The 14,068-nt window shown below is 32.4% G+C and overlaps 1 protein-coding gene across 1 annotated transcript; it reads right to left on the bottom strand.

The window, feature by feature from the left end:
* Positions 1-7,400: 7,400 nt before the first annotated feature.
* On the bottom strand, positions 7,401-14,068 carry LOC136220189 (hsp70 nucleotide exchange factor FES1). The gene is made up of 8 exons (XM_066007952.1): positions 13,693-14,068; positions 11,013-11,104; positions 10,693-10,843; positions 9,471-9,598; positions 9,203-9,361; positions 8,930-9,115; positions 7,765-7,962; positions 7,401-7,690 (listed from the first exon to the last, which is right to left on the bottom strand). Exons 1-8 carry the CDS (start codon positions 13,925-13,927, stop codon positions 7,670-7,672), a joined length of 1,170 nt encoding a protein of 389 aa, XP_065864024.1. The 5' UTR covers positions 13,928-14,068; the 3' UTR covers positions 7,401-7,669.

Raw genomic sequence — 14,068 nt, 5'->3', positions numbered from 1 at the left:
TCCTTCGCCCGTGGAGTAGGCACACCGTCGAACCACGTAAATCCTTGTGTCATTTACTTTATTGTTCTTCTTTTATTTTGTTGTCAATTTATTTACCCAGATTAAATATTTCGTTCTACTGCGGGGTTTTCCCTAACACAATTGTTGCATGCAGACAGAAAAATCTGCAACATAAAACAAAAAAACATAAATTATTAGTTTCAACTACAAATTTTATTTCCCTGGGTAAGACAAAAACTTAGAAAAAAGTAATTTTATAGTTCGAATGTCCTTGAAAATGATGGTCTTCTTTTAGCTTCATCTCTCACTTCTTCTACCAACCTGTTTGACTAATCTTTCTAAATAGAGAGCAGCCAAAGGTAAAACAAAACAACATGCATTATTAAAGTAAATTATGAGCTTTAAGACTAATAAAAGTCATAATTAAACTCTGAGACATATATAAACACTATAAATAAATAGGTATCGGGCGCTATCGCCCAAACCTCTAATGTGACTGTCCACAAGTAGGCGCTACTGCCTAGACCACTTCTGTGATCGCCCAGGGGCGGGCGACACCGCCCAAACTACTTCTATAACTGTCTAGAGGTGAACGCTACTAACTAGACCCTTTCTATGATCGCTCAAAGTAGTCGTTGCTGCCAAGAGGTCTTTCGCGACTGCTTAGGGACTCGCTATAGCGTAGAGACGACATGAGATTGAGTATTCACATTCCCGAATTTCAAAAACTTATAAATTCATATTTTTATTCGTTTTATTATTTTAACTCGCTTATTTGTGTGTTGTAAGATTGATTTAATTACTAAATAGTGATTCGGGAGTATGAAGCACAAAGTGAAGATGCATTATGTAATTTTGTATTTATCTTTCTTTTCGGGCTTTATGTTTTTGGGGATTTCATTTTTTTTATTTCGCTTTCCATATCCTTTGACCAGAGACCATGCATGCTAAAGGATTTACTATTAATAGGTGATTTAAACTTAAAATGCTAATTGACACAATAATATGCACGCACTTTCACATAAACTTAAAAGAATTCAATAATGCATGACAGTTTATTAGGGTGTAGAGTATGAAGTCTGAGGTTTACTGAGCGATTTAGAAATGCTTAATATTTCTTTCTGAGGGGATATTGATCTTCCCCAAATATACCATATTTTTCAAATTCTCGCTAGTTTTTTGCAAGAAATCTTTGTAAGATTTTTGGACCTAGTATAGGTGGCGACTACATTCTTTATCTGCGACCTTACCAAGATGATGGAGCGTTCCAAATGAGTCCGAGTCAAACAGTATCGTAGGCGTCATGACGGATGTCTCGTAGGCAAAGCTTGGTCTAAGGCGAGCATCCGCCGAGAATAATCAAACTTTTTCTGTTTTCCGTAAGGAATGAGTAGGGAATAGCGAACCAGTTGAGGACGTGGCTTTAGAGGAATGAAATTACCTTAGACACTAAAATGATGGACAAAGCCTCCACCTTGGTCCCTTTCGTTTGGTTTATTAAGAGCAATTGTGAAATGATACCTTCAAACGTTGATCCCCATGACTTTGTGGCAATGGCATGCATTTGGAAACTATTGCACTATTTCTCCATGACGATGGCATCTGTGGTTCGCCACTAAAGTCCTTGTAGAAGAGCCTATTGGGCTAGGTTTTCATCCCCTTTGTGTTAACCGCATACCCCTTCGTGTATTTTTCGGAGGCAGTGATCACCTTCTTCTTTGGAAATGCATTTCATTCAATCACATTTGCTTTCTTGATCATAGTGAATGACATATACCGTTCTATTCTAGGCCCACCGCACCAAATGATGAGGTATGGAGATTATATATGTAAGTCCTTTTGAATGGTCTGACCTGCGTTGAGAGTGGTCTCCTAAATACACTCTAATAATCAAGTTAAAGAGAGATACGAGAAATAGTCTGTAGAACTAGAGAGAGACTGGCCCCTTTACTTTGAGGTTTAAAAGTAATACTTATAGACTTCGGATATGGTGGAATGTTCTTAGTACCCCTAGGATCTGACCTGTCTGGATAGGACAAGTTTGGGTCGTCTTGGCACCCCGTTTGGTTTAGGCGTATGTAGGAATTATGGGTTTAAATCTACCTTTTTACTAGACTTGATGGCTTTGAACTCATTTGTCTTATCACTATATTACTAAAACAGTTATAAATAATCTGTCAAAATGTCAACGACTAAGTTCATACATATAAATTAATCACAAAAAACTTATTAAAATATCTAAAATGTTTATTATATTACTAACACATTTACAAACAACCTATTAAATTATACGAAACCGATTCACTTTATCGACAATTTTATTTAAAAAGTCGATATAACAATCAAATAATTATCAAAATACTACATTCAAGAAATACATTTAATCTTATTTAAAAATGTTAAAAATAAATTTATATCATTTTATACATTGGCAAAAGTACACACGACACGAGATCGACACATAATTTTAGTGTTTGGGTTTAGGTTAGTAGGTAATATGTCATTTTTTAGTTGATACGAAATTGACACGTGAATTTTTGGGTTGGGTTAGGATTGACATGCTAACCCAAAAATGATGACACGAATATTTAAAATTATTATTATATTCTCTCGTATTTTTATATGTCATTTTATTAATAAAGATAATAAAATTATAATTATTATTTACACATATGATTAGAATCTCCTAAATTGTTATAAACACATTACATTAGGATATTAGCGGACTTTCGATGGTTAGTATTAACATACTAATATAAAAATGACACATAGTATTTAAAAGAAAAAAAGTAGGGGAAAGTTCAAATAAAACTCATGTGGTTTCACTAATTTTCAGATAAAGGACTATGGTTTACTTTTTGTCAAAACGATGACTGAGGTTTCGTACTTTTAATAATGCTATTAAAACCATCTTTAACGACCTCAAAATGAAAATTTTCAAGAATTAAAGTTGTTCAATGTTATATTTTCTATGGAACTACATTTTCGATTTTAGAAAATCATCTTTTTTGGAACTTTCTCTCTCTAAACATTAACTTTCTATCTCTTTACCAAACATCATCTAAATAATCTCGAAATAAAAAAAGTTGAAGAATTAAAGTTGCTTAGAATATTAGTACTGTAGTTCTTAAAATATGTCATTTTTGAAGTTGTTAAGGGTGATTTTAATAGTATCAATAAAAAAAGTCCTTATTTTGCTAAAGTTGAAAACCTCAGTCCTCGTTTTGACAAAAAGTAAACCACAGTCCTTTATCTGAAAATTAATGAAACCACAGAGGTTTTATTTGAACTTTACTCAAAAAAGTATTATATCTTCTTATATTCTTAAAAGTTATCATTAATATATATGCATAACAAACTTACAGGTAACTCAAAAACACGAATATCCTATTTACCCCTTAAACTCCATAAAAGTGGTATTTCTCACCCCCTCAACTTGTCCATTTATCCTCTCAACTTATAGAATGTTCTATTTACCCCCTTAATTTCATAAAAGTGGTATTTTTCACCCCTTACAATCTGTTATCGAAGCCTAAATTGATAACTTTTTTTAAACGTTAAACCTATATTTATGCTATTTTGTAAGTGGAACCTAAATTGATACTTTCCTAAAAATCATAGGCCTATTTTGGTACATTATCCCTACATATAATGTATTTAACTTCTTTATATTGATGTTCTTGTTATTTGTATTTTTTATTCGTTCTTTCTCTTTTCCACTTTTTTTACTACTATAAAGGATAAGAAATACTATTTTTATGGAGTTAAGAGAGTAAATAAGATCATAAGTGGTGAGAAATACCACATTTATAGATTTAAGGGGTAAATAGGACATTCGATGAGTTGAGAAGGGGTAAAATGACAAATTTGGACAAGTTAAGTGGGTGAGAAATACCATTTTATGGAATTAAGGGGGTAAATAGGACATTCGATGAGTTGGAGGGGTAAAATGACCAATTTGGACAAGTTAAGGGGGTTGGAGAAGCATTAAGCCATAAATAATTTATTAGTCTTCAATTTTTTTATCTAACACATTGTTTAACACATTGATTAGTCTCTCTATTTAAAAAACACATCATAAAGTTTTTATATTTTGTCAATATTAACTCTTTGATCCTTCTGTTTATTTTTTTAAATTTTTACCGTTATATTAGGCATAAACAAACAGACAGAAAATAACAGAGTAACATTATCATTTTGTATTGTACTATGGTTGTCCTCAAAGCTAAGATATGTTCGGTTAAAAATGTAAAAACTAGACAAAATGATCAAAGGGCTAATATTGACTTTATAATGTGTTTTTCAAAATTTGGGACTAAACAATGTGTTATGTAAAAATGTGAGGACTAATAAATTATTTAACCTAAAAATAATTATAGTGATCTTCAATACAAATAAGTAATAATATTTGTATTTAATTTTAGGGAAAACTATAAAAATACACTTAACTTTTATAGTTAGGAGCGAATTTATCTTGGAAAATTTACATATAAATTCACTTTTAAAAAAATTATTTACAATTATGTCAAGTAATGATTTTGAATTATATCAAACTAGTAAAATCAGTACTTTTAATATATTTTAAGGATTCGAATTTATAAATTAGAAGTCTAAAATATATTTTCTAGGGTTTATGAATTATGAATTTGGGTCTAGAATTTTTAAATTATTGTGTAAAATCATAATATATAAAAATAATGACATATTAAGAATTAAGTTTGGTGACACGACTTAGTTGTAATTTTGTACTTAATTATGATATTCACGTGTTTGACCATTTTATCTTTGACGTTTAAAATATGTAATTTGGCTTCAAGAGCAATTTTACTCTTAACGTTGACAAGTTTGGTCAATTTGAGAAATAATTCATCAAACTTCTTCTCTATCAAGAATCTTGTCATTTACACTTCACATGTGTGTCATTTTATCAATTATTAGTAATTGATCACAAATATAAGATTAGACATGGAAAAAAAGTTACTCTTCTTTACGAGTTGGATACAAAAAAAAATCAAATATTTCACCAAATTTATAAATATTAATCTTCAATTTTATTATTAAATCGTAAAAAATATGAAATCTTTCTTTTAGAACAAATTGATATGCAATTTGTGCATAATAAGAAACAAAATATGTGTTTTATAATAATATCTGAAATTTTAAAGGTAAAATTGCTCATTGCCACTGTTAGGGGTAAAATTGCATCAGTTTAAATGTTAGAGGTAAAATTGCTCCTGACTGTAAACGTTCAGAGTATTTTTGCATCTTATCCCTTAATTTCTATATTTACTTCTTCCTTAAGCCTAAGTAAAAGTTGATTTATTTACTTTTCTATATTATAAATTCCTATTCGTAAAATGTAACACTGCTTGGGAATTTATTTACTTTTCATATTACATGTGTTTTTAGAGAGTTGTATAGAAATTACGAATATTGAAAAAAAGACATTGTTGCCCCTTATTTATTGATTCCAATATTTATTTATTCTATAATAAATCCATTATTTTAATTAATTTCCATAAACCCGCGTTTTATGACAGAGAAAAAGATAACTTAAACGTATACTGATCATATAAAATGACATGTAATATGAAACAAAAAAAATCTCTAAAAAGATATGTAATATGAAATGGAGGTAATATATTATAAAAACATATGTAATTCTTTTCTATTATAAACTTCATTTTTTCTCTTAATAATTACACGTTTATATAAGATCCATCGTTCATCATTTAATATTATATATTCCTATATAAGAATTTTCTTTTATTGTAAAACTTCCTTTTTATTTTCTTTTGATAGACAGATGGAAGCCAAATAATTATCAGCTTCATTTTATCCATCAATCTATTTAAGAATTCATTGATCATTTTTTTAATTTGGTTAATCTTTATTTAGATCAGTTTATTCATTTTAAAATTATTATATATTAACTAATTATTGTATGAAAATATTAAAATTTAATTTCCATTAAAACATACTTACACAAATTTTAAATTTTTTTAATTTAAAAATCAAATATACATATTTATATATAAAATAATCAAAATATTAACTTGCTTTTTTTTTTATCGCATTCAAGTAATAAAAAAAAATATTACTATTGGTCTTAGTCTTATGTCGTAAATTTATAAAGTGTCTAAATTTAAAACATATGGCTACAAAGAAACATATTTATCGTTCTCAATTTATAGATAGAGGAGAAAAGAGGATGATACAAGAAAATGATTACTATAAATGGAAGGAATATCAATTATAAGAATGAACTTTTAAAAAAACGTTTATTATTACTTGTTTATGACAATAAACCATTAATATTGTAACGTTAAAAACTCATTATTATAATGGTTATTCCATCCATATATATTAATTATTTTCTTTTATCATCCCCTCCCCTCCTCTATCTATAAATATAAATAGAGAATGATAAATATATTATTTTACTTGCAGCCATCTGTTTCAAATTTAGATACTTTTATAAGTTTACAATATAAACTAAGACCAACAATAATATGCGATATAAAAAAAAAAAGTTAATATTTTGATTATTACAGACTATTTTATACATAAATATGTATATTGTAAAATTACAGGATGATATGCCACTACTCGGACTCGAACCAAGACCTCAATCCGATCAAGGAAAAGAAATCCTGAAAAGCGGGTACCCACGTGTGACGAAAATTCGCCACCCATATTATACAACATAGATACTAAAACACCAAACAAGATTAAGCTAAAGTAGATGCAATATGTATTTTAATTTTTAGAGTAAATAATTTATTAGTCTCACTTTCTTACCTGACATACTATTTAGTCCTCGTCTTTTACTAATATTTTGTTTAGTCCTTAACTTTTGTTTTATTCAAAAGTGTAACCCCTTATAGAGACCAAACTATAGGAGACTAAACTGTTTAATAATTCAAATATTTGAGGGACTAAACTATTGAATATAAAAAAAAAAAAAGTTAAAGACTAAACAATATATTATTAAAATACAAAGACTAAACAGTGTATTGAGTAAAAAATTAAGGACTACAAAAATTTTTAGCTTGAAGAGTTATGTATATGAAACATAAAAGGAAAGAAAATAATTGTATAATTGCATAATATAGTTATTCTTCCAAATAGTTGTTGAACTATGATTATATATATATATATATATATAATATAATTAATATCTGAGATTTTCGGGAATCCCGGATTTATACAGAGGCAGGGCAAGGATCCCCACGATTCAGGGATAATACGCTCTACCCTATCCCAGTTTCGGCATTGGGAGGAAAATATCCCCCACCATCATTCCCATCCCTGAAAACCCCGAATGTTTCAGAAATTTCAATTGTTCCTTCCCTAACAAGATTTTGTTTCTCTTTTCTTTTTCCTGGTCAGCAACCCAATAAAAAACGATATTGCATCAGAAGCAATTTACTGATTAAAAATACAACTCGTTACGCAGTTATTTATAAGACACTTATACGAGAATATTTTCCAACATTATATAGACAGTAATTAATTCCTAGGCGCAACCAACTCATTCGCATGACCTCTTTCGTCATCTACCTATCTATTTATCTATCTATCTATCTATAAAAAAAAAAAATTGCAGAGAGAGATGGAGATTAACTTGCACGATTGAATTTGAAAGTGAGAGGCACGGTGCTTCCCATTATGTAGGAACTCTGATCACCTGTAACAAAATCTTTTTATCAAATAAGAGTACACAAAATTATAATCAAACCCAGAGAAAGCTCTAGTTCTCACCTTGTCATGCTTCCTATGGAAAATCACCTCGACTTCTCGGCGAAGGATTTCCATGTCAATTGCATAATCTCTATGGTATTCCACACTCATCAAATCTTGCAGCTGTAGCCTCATCCTTTCCAAAGCACCACCCAAGTCCTCAAAAATAGAAGCTTCAGTTGTTTTGAGTTCCAAGAGAGACTTGATCGCAACAAGAGCCTAAAAACGAACAAATTGTCAATCAATATGATCAAAGATTAACAATTGGTTAATCACACTTATGTATCAGTTAGATAAAGTTAAAGTGTTGGCTAATTCTTTGGTCAAATGTAAGAGACTTCGTATCTTAGGCGGTTACATTAAGAGCTTATAGTACATTTTGAGTTTTCCCTTTACACACGTTAACTAAAGCAATGCTGTGATAGGAAAAATGCAATCAGACACTCATTTGAATAATTAAATTGTTTGCATTAGGTTTTCTGTTGTTGGCTTGAGGCCCCCGAAAATCCCTACTCGGCTGAGTCCCACGAATAAGGGTATACTTCAGGCTTAAAGTTCACCAAAAGTCATAGATTTTCCTTGACCATCACCATATGATGCTAGCAAAAGAGATAAAGGTGCAGGAGGAATTTGTCATCCAATCTGATTTCCTTCCATCTAAAAATTGGAGAAAGGGAGGAAAAGTGCAGAGTTGGATGCTTGGTAGCGATCCGCATTTAATCATTAATTCATAGTGTATGTAAAACGATTTCTATATATTAATTATTACACATACTATATGCATATTGTCCGCTAGTATTTGGGGTAATGCATTGTACAAAAGGCATATTTTAAAACAAACTTCACATTGCTTGCTGCCTTGCCCTACCTATTGCAAGGTTGAAATTCTCTGTCAGGCTTGGGTTAAGGAGGATCAAAAACATGTATGGTAACATTATCATCTATGCAATGGTGAGTGAGCAAAAGAAACCGAAGAACGGGAAATTAAGAATGAGTACTGCAATATGTAGTTGAGCCTGTTGCATATGATGCATTCTCAACTGCACATCACTGTCGGTCTCAATCGCATATTGACCATGCTAAGCACATTCAAATGTCATTGCAACCCCCAAATGGGTACCCATATTAATGATTTTGCAAAAACTAAATCCAGCTAAAACACTTTGTACTTGCTCAAAAAACTTGCCTTTTCCTGGAGATCAATGTCTGTTGTTGCTGTTAGATCAACTATTGACTTCAGCAATACAGGATTGCTGAAGAAAAAGTGATCAGTTCTTTCCACATCTTCTAATTGATATTCAGCCAGATCCGCAATCAAGGAAATAGCCTTCCTCTGGAGTCTGATATCAGTGCTCGAGTTGATCAGTATGTTCTGCAAAGGAATGATTTAGAAAAGACACAACAATTGCAACCAGCAATGCTTTAAATAAGGACTCGACCACCTTACTTATTTAGGTACCTGAAGCATTTGATCTCCAGCTTCTTCATAGAACAATCGCTGACCTGCTAAATTGTTCCGTATTAAGGATGAAAGAGCAAAGAATGCTTTTATGGCTTCCTCTGGAGAAGTTGAGTAAACCATTTTGATTAGCTTCTGGACTCCCCCGAGCTCCAAGACCTTACAAGTTGAATATAATAAAAAAAAATCAATAAACATAACGCATAAATTTGAAACCAATAATCAACCGTAAACAAGAAGAACAGGTAAAAGTTAGAAAATTATATGCCTGTTTCTGGACAACAGCATTATTTTGGCAAGCTTTCCCAAGAATCCAAGCAGAAACTCTTCTTATATCTGAATCAGGATGATTAAGCTCTTCCATTAACACGCCAAGACCACCAAGTTTGTTCAAATCTGGTATGCACACAGTAGTAGAATGAGCCACTAATATTGCATGAAGAAACAAAACCAGATACTTCTAACCATTAGCACACAAGAGTAGTGAAGTATCACACGTGTATATTTACGATCATCAGTTCAATATCCTGGTTACAAGGATGTCTTCATTATCCACGAATTAAGACCTAATAGCATCATACATCCCAAACTTCAATCAAATACATCCTATACTTTCTTTTAGCAGTTCTGCTTACAGAAATTGCATTCTCTTCTCATTCCAACCTAACGATCTTCGGTGAAGTGCCAAGGCATTGCTTATACTCAAGAATTTAGTGACGTAATGACATGACAGCAAGACATGTTGAAATTCATATTATTATCTGACCTAGACCACAATAAGTTGCATATATAAACATGTCATGTGAGTCTTGGCACAGTGAAAAAGTTCTGTGGGCAAAATAGAACCAAAACACAAACTTCATGGAGCAAACCAACAAAAGATAGTAGAGAATAATGATGTCCTATATCTTAATGGTAATTGCAATCAAGGATCAGATCATTCAGTAATTTCATAAGTAAATATTTTTTTTTGAAGAAGTCCACCTAGTTACTTATGGTTAATGCAAACCTCCATGAAATAGTTTGTACAAAATTCTATTATGCCAGTCAGAACCTCAAATCAAATGCAAATTGTTCTGGTGAGATCAAAAATCATGAGACGAAAGGAATAACCGGGTTATAATAAATAGTAGCTAGCTGCCCCAGGTTATCATGGACCTGAGCCCAAGCAACGTGAATTACGTAGACTGTATGTCTAAAACTCCTTCCAGATGAACTCAAAAATGGATTATCAATAATCTGTTGAGACTTGAGAGATATAGACTTGGTCAACTCCTTATTTAACTTATCCGTAAATCATCTAATAATTGTAATTGTGATCCAAAAAAGAACTTGGAAAATACGTTAAGGCAATTTAACAGTTCAAAAACTTGTCTTTAATTTCCCAGTGGTGGCAATTTGCATAACAAATCATTCCAGTAAATGAACATTTATCCTCCTTCAGAATCTGTTCCAAGCATATTAATTAAGGTGGATAGATTCATACTTACCATTTGCATTATCAATTGGCTCAACAAGAATCAAAAGCTCCTGCAATGCACGGTGGTGATCTTCTAAAGGTAAAGAGGAGTTATTCAAGTCATCTATTGCAATCTGCATCAACTGAGCATCTGATGGCATTTTCAACTTGTCAGTCAGTTCCTGAGTCACACAGAGCAATGCAACCACTTCAAAACAAAAAAAAAAGGATGAATTTGAAGGGGCTAAAAATAACATGCTAGGGAGAGGTGTATATGTAAAGATAAGTAGCTTCAATTCATGTAATCAACGATTATTAGCAGTAGATTACAGACACAGGCAGAATACTAACTTTAATTTCCATTTGACGCTTCTCCAATTCGTCAGGAGATAGACTCTGTACACTTTTTGCGGTTTCCTTCAATTTATCAGTATCGGAATGACCTGATGCATTAACAATGAGGATAGTTAATGCACATATGGATTTGGTGTTGACATTTAAGTAAAATAATCCAATCAAAACCCTAGAAATACCAATTTGGTACTATTTACTTCCATAAGTTAGTAAGAACCAGGAATCCAAGTTCTCACTCTGTATTCATAGTCAAGAATCACAAAATATATAATTGGAGAAGCTGAAAGATTAAATAGACAGAAACAAACGATGAGGATAGTTAATGCACATTTAGATTGGTGTTGATATTGAAGTAAAATAATCGAATCAAAACCCTCATAGTTATTAAAGGTGCGCCATAGGCGCAAGCCTTAGCGCCATGACACCCCCATGGCATGGCGCAACCGCCATGGCGCGCGCCTGGTGCACCATTTTGCGCCAAGGGGCAGTTGCCAAAGGCGTGTCTTGGTGAGTTAGGGGCAGTTTTATGGGTTTTTTGACAGTTACATATATGGAACAAGTGTTCTGAAGGGTCCAAAATGAGGGGGGGGAAATAAATATTAAAAAGGAAGAGAGAGATTATACATTTGAATTAATTAAAAGATGCTACCACAAAATCTTATTATAAGAGAAAGAAGTTTAGTAGAACAAAACACAGAAAACAAATTCAAACAGAAACAACGCAGCCAAGGGAATAAAAATTCAATATAATTTGGAGGGTTTTGATGAGGACTAGAACTTAGGATTTGGTATTCAACTTTAGCTTTCTAAATCCAAGAGCCTTGGCGCACGGCGATGGCGCATGCCATAGCGATACAAGGCGCACTTACAAAAATAAAAATTATAAAACTAACATAAAAATGCAATGAATACTAAATCACGGCAATATTCTTAAGCATAAATAAATTTTAAAATGCAAAATGAACCCCAAGTTAGAAAGCTAAAGTTGAATACTAAATCCTAAGTTCTATTCCTGATCAAAACCCTCAAAACTCATCACTCATATTGAATTCGAATTCCCCTTGGCTGCTTTGTTTCTGTTTGAATTCGTTTTCTGTGTTTTGTTCTACTAAACTTCTTACTCTTATAATAAGACTCTGTCTCTTCCTCTTCTAATTACTTCAAACGTATAATCTCTCTCTTCCTTTTTAATATTTTTTTCTCACTTGGGACCCTTCAGAACACTTGTTCCAGATATTTAACGGTCAAAAAACCCATAAAATTGCCCCTATGTCACCAAGGCGCGCCTTGGTGTGCCTTTGGCAACTGCCCTTGGTGCAAAATGGCGCACCAGGCGTGTGCCACAGTGGTTGCGCAACACCATGGGGGTGTCATGGCGCTAAGGCTTGCACCTGATGCGCCAAAGGCGCGCCTTTAATAACTATGACCAATTTGTTACTATTTACTTCCATAAGTTAGTAAGAACCAGGAACTCCAAGTTCTCACTCTGTATTTATAGTCAAGAATCAGAAAATATATAACTGGAGAAGCTGAATGATTAGATAGACAGAAACAAACGATGAGGATAGATAATGCACATATAGATTTGGTGTTGATATTGAAGTAAAATAATCCAATCAAAACCCTAGAAATACCAATTTGTTACTATTTACTTCCATAAGTTGGTTAGAACCAGGAATTCCAAGTTCTCACTCTATATTCATAGTCAAGAATCAGAAAATATATAATTGGAGAAGCTGAAAGATTAGGATAGTTAATGCTCATATGGATTTGGTGTTGATATTGAAGTAAAATAATCCAATCAAAACCCTAAACTACCAATTTGGATTTGGTGTTGATATTGAAGTAAAATAATCCAATCAAAACCCTAGAAATGCCAATTTGTTACTATTTACTTCCATAAGTTAGTAAGAACCACGAAGTCCAAGTTCTCACTCTATATTCATAGTCAAGAATCACAGAATATATAATTGGAGAAGCTGAAAGATTAGACAGACAGAAACAAACGATGAGGATAGATAATGCACATATAGATTTGGTGTTGATATTGAAGTAAAATAATCCAATCAAAACCCTAGAAATACCAATTTGTTACTATTTACTTCCATAAGTTAGTTAGAACCAGGAATTCCAAGTTCTCACTCTATATTCATAGTCAAGAATCACAAAATATATAATTGGAGAAGCTGAAAGATTAGGATAGTTAATGCTCATATGGATTTGGTGTTGATATTGAAGTAAAATAATCCAATCAAAACCCTTGAACTACCAATTTGGATTTGGTGTTGATATTGAAGTAAAATAATCCAATCAAAACCCTAGAACTACCAATTTGTTACTATTTACTTCCATAAATTAGTAAGAACCAGGAAGTCCAAGTTCTCACTCTATATTCATAGTCAAGAATCACAGAATATATAATTGGAGAATCTGAAAGATTAGATAGACAGAACCAAACGATGAGGATAGTTAATGCACATATGGATTTAGTGTTGATAGTGAACATTCCTGTGATATTGAAGTAAAATAATCCAATCAAAACCCTAGAAATATCAATTTGTTACTATTCACTCACTTCCATAAGTCAGGAAGTCCAAGTTCTCACTCTGTATTCATAGTCAAAAATCAAAAACTACATAATTGAGGAAACTGGAAGATTAAATAGACAGAAACAAACCAATTGCCCAATGTAACATTCCATCAAGAGAAGAGAAGCCGCCATCAAGCTCGTCGTGGTCGTTGACGACAGCAGCAGCAGCAGAAGATCCGCTGCCGGATTCAGCCCCTTTTGAAGAACTCTTGTTGAAGCGCTCACCTTCTGCTACAGTAACCACTGCCGACAACATCATAACCGCAACAAAGACTGCTCTTAAGACTCTGAGTAGAGCTTGCCTTGCTGCGGATGACCCCATCCTGTAAGCCGCTCTCTGCCTGCCTATAAATCGCGATTCAAAAATCAATTACGCGAAGTTCGCAGGAATCAAAGTCTAGAATTCCGGGATGGATATAGTTCCGGGAAAGGAAACAAATACTAGTAATTAGAGGAATTTAGG

This window comes from Euphorbia lathyris, chromosome 2 (genome assembly GCF_963576675.1).
Source record: "Euphorbia lathyris chromosome 2, ddEupLath1.1, whole genome shotgun sequence".
In the NCBI taxonomy this organism is placed as follows: Eukaryota; Viridiplantae; Streptophyta; class Magnoliopsida; order Malpighiales; family Euphorbiaceae; genus Euphorbia; species Euphorbia lathyris.
This window is presented reverse-complemented; position numbering and strand designations above follow the sequence as displayed.

Bases quoted from the DNA above. Each gene is read 5' to 3' on its own strand.
- LOC136220189 (XM_066007952.1), bottom strand. From the start codon at position 13,927: ATGGGGTCATCCGCAGCAAGGCAAGCTCTACTCAGAGTCTTAAGAGCA. The intron at 11,105-13,692 runs GTTTGTTTCTGT...TTAATGCATCAG, and splicing joins AATGTTACATTGGGCAATTG to GTCATTCCGATACTGATAAA. The intron at 9,599-10,692 runs GTAAGTATGAAT...TGTGCATACCAG, and splicing joins GCCAATTGATAATGCAAATG to ATTTGAACAAACTTGGTGGT.